This window comes from Ruditapes philippinarum, unplaced genomic scaffold, assembly GCF_026571515.1.
Source record: "Ruditapes philippinarum isolate M1 unplaced genomic scaffold, ASM2657151v2 ctg312_1_1_1_1, whole genome shotgun sequence".
NCBI classification, from domain to species: Eukaryota; Metazoa; Mollusca; class Bivalvia; order Venerida; family Veneridae; genus Ruditapes; species Ruditapes philippinarum.
Window position 1 is genome coordinate 89,454 of NW_026860715.1, and position 13,620 is coordinate 103,073.

Below are 13,620 nucleotides of genomic sequence, written 5' to 3' on the forward strand. Positions count from 1 at the left end.
GGAATAGCTTTAATTTTGATATTTTTTTTTTTGATTGATTTTAATCACAGTATTGTAAAAATAAAATCAGAGTAAGTAAGTAAGTTGTGTGATAGTTTGTTCATTTTTGTCTTGTGTAAAAAATGGAAAAAAAGAGGGATTGCGATACTTGCCGTTTTAAAGTAACATTATCTTTTAAAATATTATGTGAGTCGATAAAAGAAAAAGTGCTACGAGATAAAGTTTCAGACTTAATAGCGTTTTTTCCATATTATTTTTCTATTTATGCTCTTTGTTCGGGACTGTGTTTTATCAATAATAAATGTTTGTGCTACATTTTCTTGTGCCACATTTTCTAGTACTTTAATATTCTGACCCATACCTTCTCTCAGACGAAATATTCAGACGACATATGGCCTCTGAGTTCTGATGTACGTTTCACTGTTTGTACTAGTTATCTGTGTACTGCCTTACATAATCAGTCTCATATAATATACGTAAAATCATTCATTCTTATCATTTCAATATATATATTTTTTTAAAGTGATATTCTGCTTTTCTTGGCGTGATTTTTTTATTTTCCCCTTTTTCATCTTTGAATGACCATTTTTTGAAAATAAGTATATGATACAAATGACAAAAAATGTTAATTTTAATTTCATTTTCTGATATTTAAAAGTTTGATTGTTCTTTGTTTTTTGTTGTTGTTTTTATTCAATTGTAGTTATATAAACTCGTTTGTTTGACTTTACCATTCTTTTATTTTCTTTTTTATTGCTTACAAGATGATCTTCATTGTTTTAAGTATCAATTACTGATGCAATAATCGAGTCAGTTTTAATTTTAATATTCCGCAACTGTTTGACTGAATGTACTTTTCAATTTTTTATTTTTATGGTCATCAAAATCAGGGATATACGCGAATTTGTACAGGACTTTGAATTGTTATTCACACATTAAAACATAAAAGCACATACTTGTATATTATCTTGCTAGAACCCGGTATATTTAACTAAAATAGTGATAGCTGTATACAATATTTTATTGCTAAATCATATTTATTTATTTATTTATTTATTTTCTTTTTATCTTAGATTTTTCAGACGCTATAATTTGCTATTGTTTCGGTTTTGATTTTTAGCTCCCTTATTCATTAAATTACTCGAAGAAAAGCAATTGTCCATTTTATTCCACTTAGTCCACATATTGGCCATGTGATGGGAACGTTCTTGAACTTGATATTTTCGTGTATTTAGAATTTCAGCGCGATAGTTAATTATTTATGAGGAATATTGCTAGTATTTTGTCCACACAAAAGTGACCAAATCAGCTATGTATATATTTGCTTTCGGTATATAATTCTATGTCTTCGCTTTTTCATTATTTATGATTTTATTAGAGTAGTTGTGCAGACAGTCAGAAATAGTGAAACTATGTGTACGGTCACCATAGCTGACTAACATGATGGCTATTCATTTACGGACATTGTAGACACAAGTGGTTTGAATAAATATCCCTAGGCGGTACGGTTAGAATTATGTTGAATAATTTGTTAAGTGTTAATCAGATAAATTGTTGGCATCTTACAATGTTATTATCTCCATCAACGAGATATTTACCTACTGATGTATATTATGATAAATATACTTTATTTCCTAATTGTCTAATTTACATAGAAATATCAGCAACGAATGTACGTTTTATTTATCTTCATAGTGTTCCGTTTGTTTCGATTAACGGTTTATTACTGGTTTAGTTAATTTGTTATTATTGGTATTGTTTTGTTCTACTTTTTATAATCTTTATTATTGACCTTTTGTTATCTTTATATGCTTTGTATTATTTATTTCTTATATTCGCTTATATTATAGACACTTTGCGGTATCTTTATTTTGTTTTATATACATAGCTGGATATTTTCACTGTCGGAATATTTATGCTTTTTAATAAAATTCATGTTATTTTTTTCCTTCTTTTTTTTGAAATGTTGTTTGAAATATAACTTCATAATTGTCAGTGTGTTATAATTTTATCTTTAGTTTTTGTTTATTTACTTTACCAACTTTATGATGTCATCAATATGTAAAATGAAATAAGAAATTTTAAATCAAAAAAATATATCAAAAAAGGTTTCGTACATTGGTCTTTAGTATTGTTTGATATCTACTATGTTTTTGGTCGACATAAATAACTAAGCATTAAATTATATAAATTATATTTATTAATTTAGGAACTAAATCTATCGATAAAGATAATCTGATATATGTTATATTTTGGTATTTGTGTTTTAAAGTTTTTAACGCGTTGTTGTTTCTTTTCTTCTTTTTTGTAGTTGTTTTTGTTGTTATTTTCTATTATTTTTGTGCTTTTTTGTTGTATTTGTTTGTTTATTTGCTTGTTTTCTTTCTCTCTTTTTAAATCCAAAATTAATATGTTTTAAATAAGTATCTCGTGAAAATTATGTTGCAGTGCTGTATATTTCTTTTCCTTGATTGAAGGATTCTTTTCAGTGACGATGTTTCTATTGTAATGTTGCTGTTGATTAAAGATCAAGCTTGGTGTATCGGCCATAATCCTAGATGAACTCATTGTCTCCCTCTCTCGTAACATACCACTTTATTTCGCTCGTAAAAGAAACATGATAAGTGGGTGTTTGCAAGATTTACAAAGCATTTCTTTAATAATTTATGAATATCTTGAATATTTCTGCCTAGTTTCTTTTGCGCATTGCGTAAAAAAGTCAGTCATATTTTAAAAATCTTTGAACAAGAGGAAATTAAGTTATGGTAAATATAAATCAAGTCTTTAGAAGTTTTTATTGTAGTTGTTCCTTTGTTTAAGTTCAAATATTCCTTATGTTTCTTAACAAATAATGATAAAGATGTTTTTTAAATAAAAGTGTCGTAGATTCTCTCCCTGTTTGTGTTAAGAAAACAATAATAATTCTAAACTCTGAGCTAGAAATTATTTAGGAGTATTCCACTTTGATGACATTTCACAAAACACTCGGCAGTTTTCTGCCTTAATAATTCAGAGAAGTGCTTGCCAGTAGCTTCAGTGATATTTACAACATATTGTTTCCAACACCGTTGTGTTTTGATGACATTTGCGAGAAAACAGTGCTTTTAAACATTTTAGCTAATTGTGGTCTAGCACTTTAGGGACATTAATAGTGATTTTTCGGGTTTCCTTCTAGCTTTGTAAGGTAGACATGTTTCGTGAATATTGTAAACATTGAAATACATAGGGGCGTGTAAACACGGATATTTTAATTGTGTATTTTCTTGTTTTACATATGCTTGTTGCCTGGCGCAAGCTTCCTGTAAAAGGTTACAATATTTGCTGACATTTTAAAGTGAATTTTAAAGAAATGGATATTTGGAAGATATATGTATATCAATCAGATGTTCAAGAATCTGTGTATATAAACATTGTGATGATAGTTACTTAAAAACTCAAGCATGGTGACGGCTTCTTATTTTTATATAAGTAACATCAATTCAATGTGTGCTTGTTTGCTTGCTTGATGAATTCATGTAACTTTTACCTTCTGAAGTTGTGTAATGGATCTGACCTCAATTGAATTTGGAACAGTCGGTCAAAATTTTAAGGTTTTTTAATATTAAAATACAACAAAGATCAGTATAGTGGTTGCAAAGTCTTGTCACTCCAGTTTTCAGCAGGTCACGGGTTGGTGTTTTATTAGTAAAATATCAAGCACTGTTGTCTTGTAGACACAGCGTGAAAACTGACGACAAATACCATATTTGATTGACAAACGTCACAACAATACGGACAGTGATGATTTTTTACAGTCTTAAAATTCAGGAATATTGTGTTGTTTATAAAAGTGAGTATTTTATAATTACGAAATAAAATTTCAGCATTTAAAGACATGCTGTAAGCATTTTAACAATATATCAAAGTTGTGTATATCAAACCAGAATTTATAATGTTGTTTCAAATCGTCTTATAACAGAAAAGCCACAGTGTTTAGATTTTCATTTAAATCGTATCTTATCGTTATGTTATTGTTATGCAAACGACATTTATATTTTATTATATTATATTATATTATATATTTTATATTATATTATATATTAATATTATATTATTATATTATATTATATACGATATATTATATAACTGTGCTTTTCTGTTATATTAAAACATTTAATATATTATATATTTATATTATATTATATTATTTATATATATTATATTATATATTCATTATACATGCATAATGAATTGTAAAGAAGTTATCATATCATATCATATCATATCATATCATATCTATCATGTCATATCATATTATATTATATCATATTATATCATATCATATGCTTATATTATGTTTTTTATTATATTTAAAACATAATATTTACATGTTTTGTATTATTCTATTCAGTTTAAACCACCAGTCTGAAATTGCAAAAAAAAAACGCAGCATGCCTCCAGATTTATGTTAATTATCATACAAAAAAAAATGTTTCTAAGAGTAAAAGTTTGTCAAGTAAACATATGTAGTAATTTACAGATTACAACCAGTACTTAAAATATATGAAAATTGTCAAAAAGAAGTCAAAATATATTTTGACTCATCTGGAGGCTTGCAGCTTTCAGAAGCTGTTGCTGATGCGCTGGCAATAAACAAGTTTTTACATCTTCGCTTGTGTACTTTTTACAATCAATTAGAAGAGAGAAAAAATAAGTGCATGATTTATGCATCATTGTTATAAAAGTGTTGTTATCTAGAAACAATTATGCCATAGCAAATCTCCATAGTGAAATTAATCCATACAGAAAATCTCATTGTAAACAATAGACAATGTCAGTCAGTCCCATAAATATATCTTTTTATACAAATTGACGTGAAATGATATGAAAAAGCTTTCCATGAAACTGAGTCCGATTTTAGAATCCACTTGCATCGACCTTGAAAGTCCATTTACTTGCGCAATTACATGGTGAAAAAAAACAAGCGTAATTTCAATAAAAATATGCTCGTCACTGCGTTTAATGATATCGGATCAATTTTAAAAAAAAAGAACTACGCAAATAATCATGCCTGAAATAATATTTCACTTATACACACCGCCTCCTTCAGTATGTTAATGCACTTTGTACCTTTCTTAAAATATTGAATGCTTGCATATGGCGACGGTTTCGTTCGAACGAAAACAGCATGCCGATTTTTACACAAGTATTCACCCAAATATTCCGTACCGGCATCATTTATTTTAAAAAAGTAAAAAAGCTACATTATCATGTTAAAAATGTGAGCGTTAGTTTAGTATGCAAATCATATTAATCAATAATTACTATTTTTGAGAGAAAGTATAATATGAAACATAAATAACTATTACAAAACATCATCTTGAATCATGATCTTAAAAAAAACAAGACGTTACAGAAGCGATTTCGTCAAAAGAAGTATTTTTTAAGAATGATCGATACGGCGTATCGTCTCTAGGTTCAGTACATCATATCAGTTTTTTTAAACTAACTATTCGATTCGTACTTTTAAAGCCACTCATTAGGGAAAACTTTTTCCGTATATCAATGTTCGTAAATGCGCAATAAAATCTCATATTAAACTGTATAATATCCATGTTTATTATCTGTGTTTTCTATATACACTTGTTCGAAAAACAATCTTTGTATATCGCTTGTGGCTAAGATCGTGTTACACTTGCAAATGTAAGCTATTGGACGCTCGCGTTGTAAACTCCGCCCAGAGGCGGAGTCTTAACGCTAGGCATATCGCGAGCTTTTATGGTTGAAATGATGCTTCTGATTTTAGGCGTGATCAGCAATTACGTCGTGTAATAAAACAAAGTAGTGGAAGAAGAAATCGTCCGGGAAATCGTGTTCATTGGCAAGCAAGGACCACCGTGGATCCCGTACACGTTATTGCTTACGCGATTAAAACGATAAGAATATTCGCAGTTCATGTGTAACATTTTCATAGACGATTTATCATTATTGCCTAGCTTTATGATTTTAAAGTTTCTTTAATGCCTTCTGAAATATTTGCAATTACAAACAAATATGAGTGATTACAGACTTCATTAATTTAACTGTGCAGAAAGTTTGGACTTTTAAGAGTTAGTTTTTTTTAAAGTGAATTTAATTCATGTGAACAAAAAAGAAAATAAAAGGATTAAGTTCTTTCCACATTTATGTAAGTATATTTCTTATTTACATCTAAATATGAACAATATACATTTTTCAGTTGGATAAAGAAATTAATGCAATTTGTCGTCTGCTAATTATTTAGCTAAACGCCCCAGTAAACAAACTTAATTTGCGTTAAATCACAACCAGTACCGAACCTTCTCCCAGAATGCAATTTTGTAACTTATATTCAGGCTTGATTGTGTACGTGTGTAATATGATCACTCAGTATTGTTCGGCTGTTTTAAAAACAGTTTAACATGAATTCATTTAGCCCTGATGTAGGCATATTTGAAACGTAAATGTCATACAGTATGGCGACGGATTTTTTAAAAAATATTATTCGTAATGAAGATAAAATACAAGGCTCCCTCTAATACGTTTATTTTATGCATCAGTCATTTTGCCCTGATTATAACATACATCTTTAAAACCTGCAGCTAGTAAAATTACAAGAAGTAGATACCCAATTCGTATGAAAAACATGTATTCAAATTATAGAATTAGTCTTAAGCAATAACATCAAAAATATTATATAAAACTACTAAGACTTCTTTAAAAAAATAAAGAAAAACAACTAAGATATCTTTTATTTATAAACAGTCACAAACGCATAAATCATTCAGTACAATATTAATAAATAAATACGTTTTTCGTTAATTGGTTTTAGAACCGTTCATTTAATTTCTATCTAGATAAGTATTTAATGAACTGTAATTTACAAGTGGCTAGGAAACCTCTTATCTACAGTGATCTTTGCAATAGACCTGTTATTGTTAAATGCAACATATAAAGTCAAGTGCGTAATATTCCCTTAAGAACTGGACACTTTTAAAACTGCCCTTGTTGAGAATTCTTTTAAGAGCCGCGATAATAACATTTTAATCCACTTTCTGTAATACTCTGGTTTATTTCTTTAATATTAGCAAGTGTGTATTGTATGAAATAAGAATAATATGAAAGAATAATAATCCCCACTAAGGAGAAATAAACTCTTTAAAACTTGTATTCATTCCATAACCACAGAATGTGTTAATACTTAATGAAAATAAAGTGAAATACATACATTCTTTTAGGAGATAATATGAAAGTGACAAAATATATAACTTATATAATAAAACGATAGGAATCCACTAAAACAATCTTTTCTATCATATATACATTTTGATAAATATAAAGAATATAAATAAAACATAACTTATCATTCACAAATGGTGTTGTTTTGTAAAAATTACATGAATTAAAAAAGATAATCAAAAACATATTCTAATCGATCAAATTTGGTTGAATACACTATTATTGATGATGATTATGATGATGATAATGATGATGATGATAACATCATTTTTCTCCGGATTCAAATGTAATGTTTGTTTTATTAATCAAACGCGCACAATAACTGATTAAAGATACTAACAACAAAATTTAAGATTAATTTTAAATCAGTCTTTTTGATTAAAATTCAATCATACAATAACTTCGTTTCGAAATTTTAAAAAAAGAATACATCGAGTCGAACTATGTTAGGTTGTATTTTGTAACTGTTTAGCAGAAATTCCTAAGAAGAAGTACATCATTATATACTCTACAAATCATGCCAATTTTAAGTTCAATACAGAGACAAAGCCTGGTCGAATCTATTGCTAACTTCATGTCTTAACCATTCTTTTTATGATTTATACCAATGAAAGTATAATTTGGCATTCTTGTCGTCTTCTGAAATGTTCTAAAGACAGGAAAGATGGCCTTCGATATTGCGTGACAAAGTATTATATGTCATTTTGAAACAGTGGCATTTGGGACCAAAACTTTTTTGTGTTTGTTTTACTTGTTTCTTTTTTTCTCTTTGTGGGTTTCGGAGTCCTTCGTCTTTTGCAGCTGCAGCTTTGAAAAAAATAATAAGATTTAACACGAATGATTTTTATTATCTCGGTTTTTATATAATATGAAATATCAGTATCATTAAAATCAAATATATGATGGCAAAAAATATATGTTATTAGGATAAATGACAATATGCAAACTAAGCTATCTAAAAGTAGAAGGAAAAAATTGTAAGTAAGAACATACATTTTGCGGCGGCAAAGTTTGATCTGATATGTAATGACATATGTCTCGTACAGGCGATACTAGCCCGGAGGTGATCGGCTAGTTTTAGCCAGTATAGGTGATAACAACACGACAGCAATAATACTATGTTATCACTAGATTAAAATTATACACGGATTTACCCTAGAGGTACATGTGTATTGTTACGATGAATTTAAAAAAAGGAGCATTAAAACTTGATGGAAACTCTTGAATTGAAATTCGTGGTTGCCGGAATTAAATATCTGATAACATTTCTAGATAACTTGATGCGCATGAATTTGTCTAAGAAGTCTATTTTTTTAATTGAAGACGTAATATAATAGAGCGAAGTTTTTTGTCTTGGTCTTATGAAAGAAACACATGTAAACATGTCTTCGCAAACTTTATTTATGTTTCCACAGAGACTAGTTAAAACCTTTTAAGTTAATTGATATTTTTAGAAATATTAGAAGTAAAATATAAAGACAGTGAAAATACTGTGTACTATTTACAATGTTAAGATGAAAAAGCTATTAACTATTTATTAGGAAGTGTCAAGCTGGTGGTGAACTTAACTTTGATATACAAGGAACGCTGAGCATTGCTGCGAAAATATTATACTTTTTATAACTGCCAAAACATCTATCCTCTAAGCACTACAAATATATCTTCAAAGGCACGGGTCAACCGAAGTTATTCAAACACGAGTAAAGCATTAAAAGTACATCAAAAGCATTTCAAACTGTTTTATTTCAAATGATAAATGACATCCTATTTCTACAATACGTATGCATTTTTTTTCTATAAGATACATGTTTATAATGTAATAAAAACTCTTTCATTTTTTGCCCGGTACTAATATATTTTAAACAGACTGATGTTTGTGGCAGTAAGTGAACATAAAAGTAACTAAAGCAAGCTTTTTTTATTACTTGCAATGCACTATAATGAAGTATTATTTTTTTAAAGCATTGTTGTATGCCACATAAACAATATATGACATCATTTAAATAATTATATGTCAGTGTTAGAGTAAAATCATATTGTTTAATGCGTTCCTTTTTGTATAAAAGTTATAAAATCGGAAACTGGATAAAATCCATTTAGATATCTAATTAAAATGATGCTGAACATAATATTTCGAATTCAATTGCAGATGTAATGTTATAACTGTATTTTTCAGGTAGTTGAAGATTTAAATATGGTAAATATTACAATAAAATGTTTTTGTCTGTATGATAAACGAAATAATTAAAACATTTTAATGGTGATTATTCAATTTTTATATACATGTACTATAATAATTTCCCTAATATATTAGCATTGCCCTTTTTCTACAAACTACAAAGAAAAAAGTTCAGAGGGATAGTTAATGAAAAGAAGAACGAGCTATTAAAGTGATGAAATTGTCCACTGCTGATTCTACATTATGAAAAATATCTTAAAAGCAAGTTAATGAGGAGATGATATAAACACAATTTTTTGAAGACGTGATAATAGGCAGTTTACAAAAAGCACCTTTCCTGGATCGTTTTTGCAATTCAGGCATTTCCCCCTCGCAGTGGGTACGATGAAAGGTCTACCAATACTCGCATTTATCGACACTCCCTAATCGCCGTCTCTTAAAGTAATTGCTGCAAATTGTACACTGCTCTCATGGAAAATCAAGTCTCTACTGAAGGCTCAATTGAGAAAAGTGATAACTTAACAACTATCATACACTGAGCTATGTTGATTACTATTATAAAATAAATAGGTTCAGAAATAAGAAGAGCATCTAAAATACAAGTATTCAAGTTAAAGGAGGTTGCACCTATCATTTAGTTATAACATCCATTAGATCTTTGCTCAAGGCAATGGTTAACATATCAGACGAACGTCTATTAAGGATCGTTATCATCTTGAATTACAGGGAGATTTTCAGAAGAACAAATTCGAAGATATTGGTATAGCTAGAAAGGGTTATTTTAGTATTTGTCTAACATGAATGCTTTTTATAGTGAGTTCTGGTAGTATGACGAAATCATCACAATGTAAATTGATTATATTGCTTAATTAATTAACAATCGAAACTTCCACGTTTAAGCGAAAACTTCTTAATTCAAAGGAACTTTTGATATTGTGATTAATGTATTTAGAACACTCTAACAGGAACTGATTTAGAAATGTATGATTTAAAGAATAAGGGGAAATCACTCTTAATTCTGCAATTAACTTGTAGGTGTTAAACGCAGAACATGTCATTTATCACTATAACCCAATAAAAATAGTGTCTGATGTTTATAAAAGACAGTACAATACTTCGTATCAAGATGATGAAATTAACTAGTAACTAAACTTGTAACCGGCAAAATGAGCTATAGAACGATTGGCGTGTGTTTGAGATGTCTACATCGGATCCCCAAACTGCTCTGCAATAACTCATAACTCCGAGATGTATCTAAATGTAAAATATATTGCTGATGAAAATACAAAGTCCATCAGATATGTTGTGTTTATACTCGGGGCATTTCACATGCCAATATAAATTGTGAATTATGCATATAGTATGCAGAAAAGCACAACAATATGTGTAAACATTCAAAAAAAAAGTATATAGAAATAACAAACTAAACAAACTTAGACGAAAAGAATGTGATAAACAAAAATAATCCAGACGTAGGGAAACTTTTTTTCTTCCAGAAGATGGCTGTTTCTGACATTGAAATTTTTACATAGAATATGATATCGGTTACGTCTATCTCGAGTGATATCTAGAATTTGATATCTTTTGTACACAGGAAATACGCGTTCGTGTCTTCTTTGGACCACAGACAGTTTATGTGTGACTAAATATTCTGTTCCATTTACTTCTATAACTAATTAAAGTTGTTTGTTTTCTAACAGCAAAGTTTTGTACAAATTGTGTATATGTTTTGTTATCACCAGCAACATTTAATTCAATATTGACAACATGTACATATATGTATACATAGAAATATTATTCCCATACATGTGATACTTTAAATAATGTAACTTGAGCAGAGGTCCCGGGCCGTCCATGATTGGGTATTTAACCGAACAGGGACGATTTACGTTCATTTGATTGACTGCGTAAAACATTAAAATCGCTGTATCCAATCACAAAGATCGTTACAACGAGGTAAAATCGCTACCTATGTTAATTATATCATTCGCCCGGCAAACGCACATACCGTAGAATGACAAATTGTAAAGACCATATTTGAATTATCCATCGGAGTGGAATAACTGTATATTTCTGGATTTTATAGCCATGCGAAAATGTGATTTAATGTGATATTACTTATAATAATATCTAGTCATTCATGATAGATAAAGAAAACATGTATTTCATGGATACTGTGAAAAAACGACAAAACAGATGATTTTGTGACATAAACAAAAAAAGAAACATATCATTTTAAAACGCTTAAGACTCCGATTATATCCCTTTGACCATATACTATGGTACGCTAAAAACGCGAATAAAATTCATTGAAAGGCTGTTGGAAAATTAAATTTTTTAAATAAAATGTCTTAAGTTAACGCAGTGAACATTTGAAAGTTTCAGATATCTGATAGAAAGAATAACAATCCGTTCTTACGTGCTTAAAATCCAATAAAGACACATTTCAAAACATCTGTCGCATGAGGGCAATAGAGGAAAGAAGAAGAAAAAACATTGAACATCGTTTGCATACGGGTCAGCTAAGCGAAATGACCAAACGAAATATACATGTAATGGAAATAATAAAAAATACTATTTTTTTAATTTTTGTGAGATAAGTTAAGACAGCGTATATGTATTTTTTCAAAATGAATTATTTTGTGATTATTATTTGAATGTGCTGAATTTATTTTTTGACAGTAAGAAGAAAGGCGGAATATTTCGGCGAGGAGGGTGTTTTGGAATAGTTAGAGAAGATAAATTATATCATAAGGAGAGGCTTTAATATCAAATAAGACTCATGACAATGTCCACAATGGAAGACAAACAGTTATCCTCAACAAAGGGTAAGTAATGTTTATAACATACAATCTTATTTCAAATTTTTATGTGTTTAATATTTTTGCTTCATAATATTTATGATTATTTTCTAAAGATATAATTACACATACATCTTTTTTTGTCAAGTTATTGCTAAATTGTCGCAGTGTGTTTCATTATATCCATACATGTATATAAAATCAATTCTTTTGTCTTGTGTCATGGAAAACAACATTAAATCAACACCAGTGCTTTCTGTAAAATATCTTTACTTGGATATAGCAGCTGTCATTGATTATTTTTCACATTTATATTTATCTGTTCATCTTTCTTTTGTTTTTATTGATATACAATGTATATCAATTTTTAAAAATGCACCTTCTTGCAGAGAGATTGTTTTCCAATAGTTGAAGGTTTAGAACTGTTTGAATATCTCACATTGCAATAGCTAAGCAAAATATTTTATCAATTAATTCAACAGAAAAAATATTACAGTTTTGTAAATGACTCCTATTTCTATCTATTCATTTTCTATGATATTGTTAAAAATGATGACATTTCTAATCTAAATATAATTTAGGAATTTCTCCTGCTGGTTTAAACAGTGTTTTGTTGTACATAATAAATGTTTAAATACAATTTTAGAACCTGCAAATTGAACATAAAACATGACACCAATATGAACAAGTATGAACATGTAATTGAAAACAATACATTTATTATAATGCCGCAAAAACGCGTCTTAAATATTTATTAAAGTATAATTATTTTAAATTTTCTATAACGCTATTTGAAACTTCTTACTGTTATGTTGAATATAAATCATGAAAATAATGCAGTCTCATTTACACATTCTATAACAAGCAAAACAATTTCCCTTTCAATGAATCACAATACGTTTGTAAAACAGCGTTTCTATCGCACAATCTCTCCACTTCCCCCGATCGAACTTCATACATTTTCATAGGAATCGTCTTTAAAGCCTCTGCTAATTGTATTCTTATCCCTGGATTTCCAGCAAGAGGAAATTTCATCCCGAAAAGTGACCTAAAATGTCTCAAACCGAGCTCATTCCGCCGCGATAAGACTTCCTTGCCGTGGCTGAGGGCTTAAACTTGCTAATTTTACAAATACCCTAGTTTTATTAAGCATAAAACTAAACAGTATTAATTGTACGGCGTCATTGCACCCTAATCTTCAATACAATTAATTCAGCTCGTTTCATAGTACCTTCGGATGTTTCCTAAGTCTCTTCAATTTTATTACTTGCGCGCTCGGGAAAATTTAATCATCTCTGTATAACGACATTTTATGTGGAATTTAAATCGGTATTGAACATGTAAAATCGCGTATAAAATGTTAAGATGTCAGATATATTACGATATTGGCCGATGCAAAATGTC

The 13,620-nt window shown here is 28.9% G+C and overlaps 1 protein-coding gene across 4 annotated transcripts in view; it reads left to right on the forward strand.

Moving 5' to 3' along the window:
* Nucleotides 1-13,620, forward strand: part of LOC132713154 (paired box protein Pax-6-like) — a 47,288-nt gene that overhangs the window by 7,714 nt on the left and 25,954 nt on the right. For 2 of the 4 annotated variants that reach the window (XM_060695635.1, XM_060695634.1), the window contains exon 2: nt 12,098-12,243. In XM_060695635.1, coding sequence (XP_060551618.1) covers nt 12,198-12,243 — 46 coding nt within the window. In that variant the 5' untranslated portion in view covers nt 12,098-12,197. Of the gene's footprint in view, nt 1-5,800; nt 6,167-12,097; nt 12,244-13,620 lie in introns of those variants that run through there. The other 2 variants (XM_060695636.1, XM_060695633.1) reach the window with 2 other exon arrangements.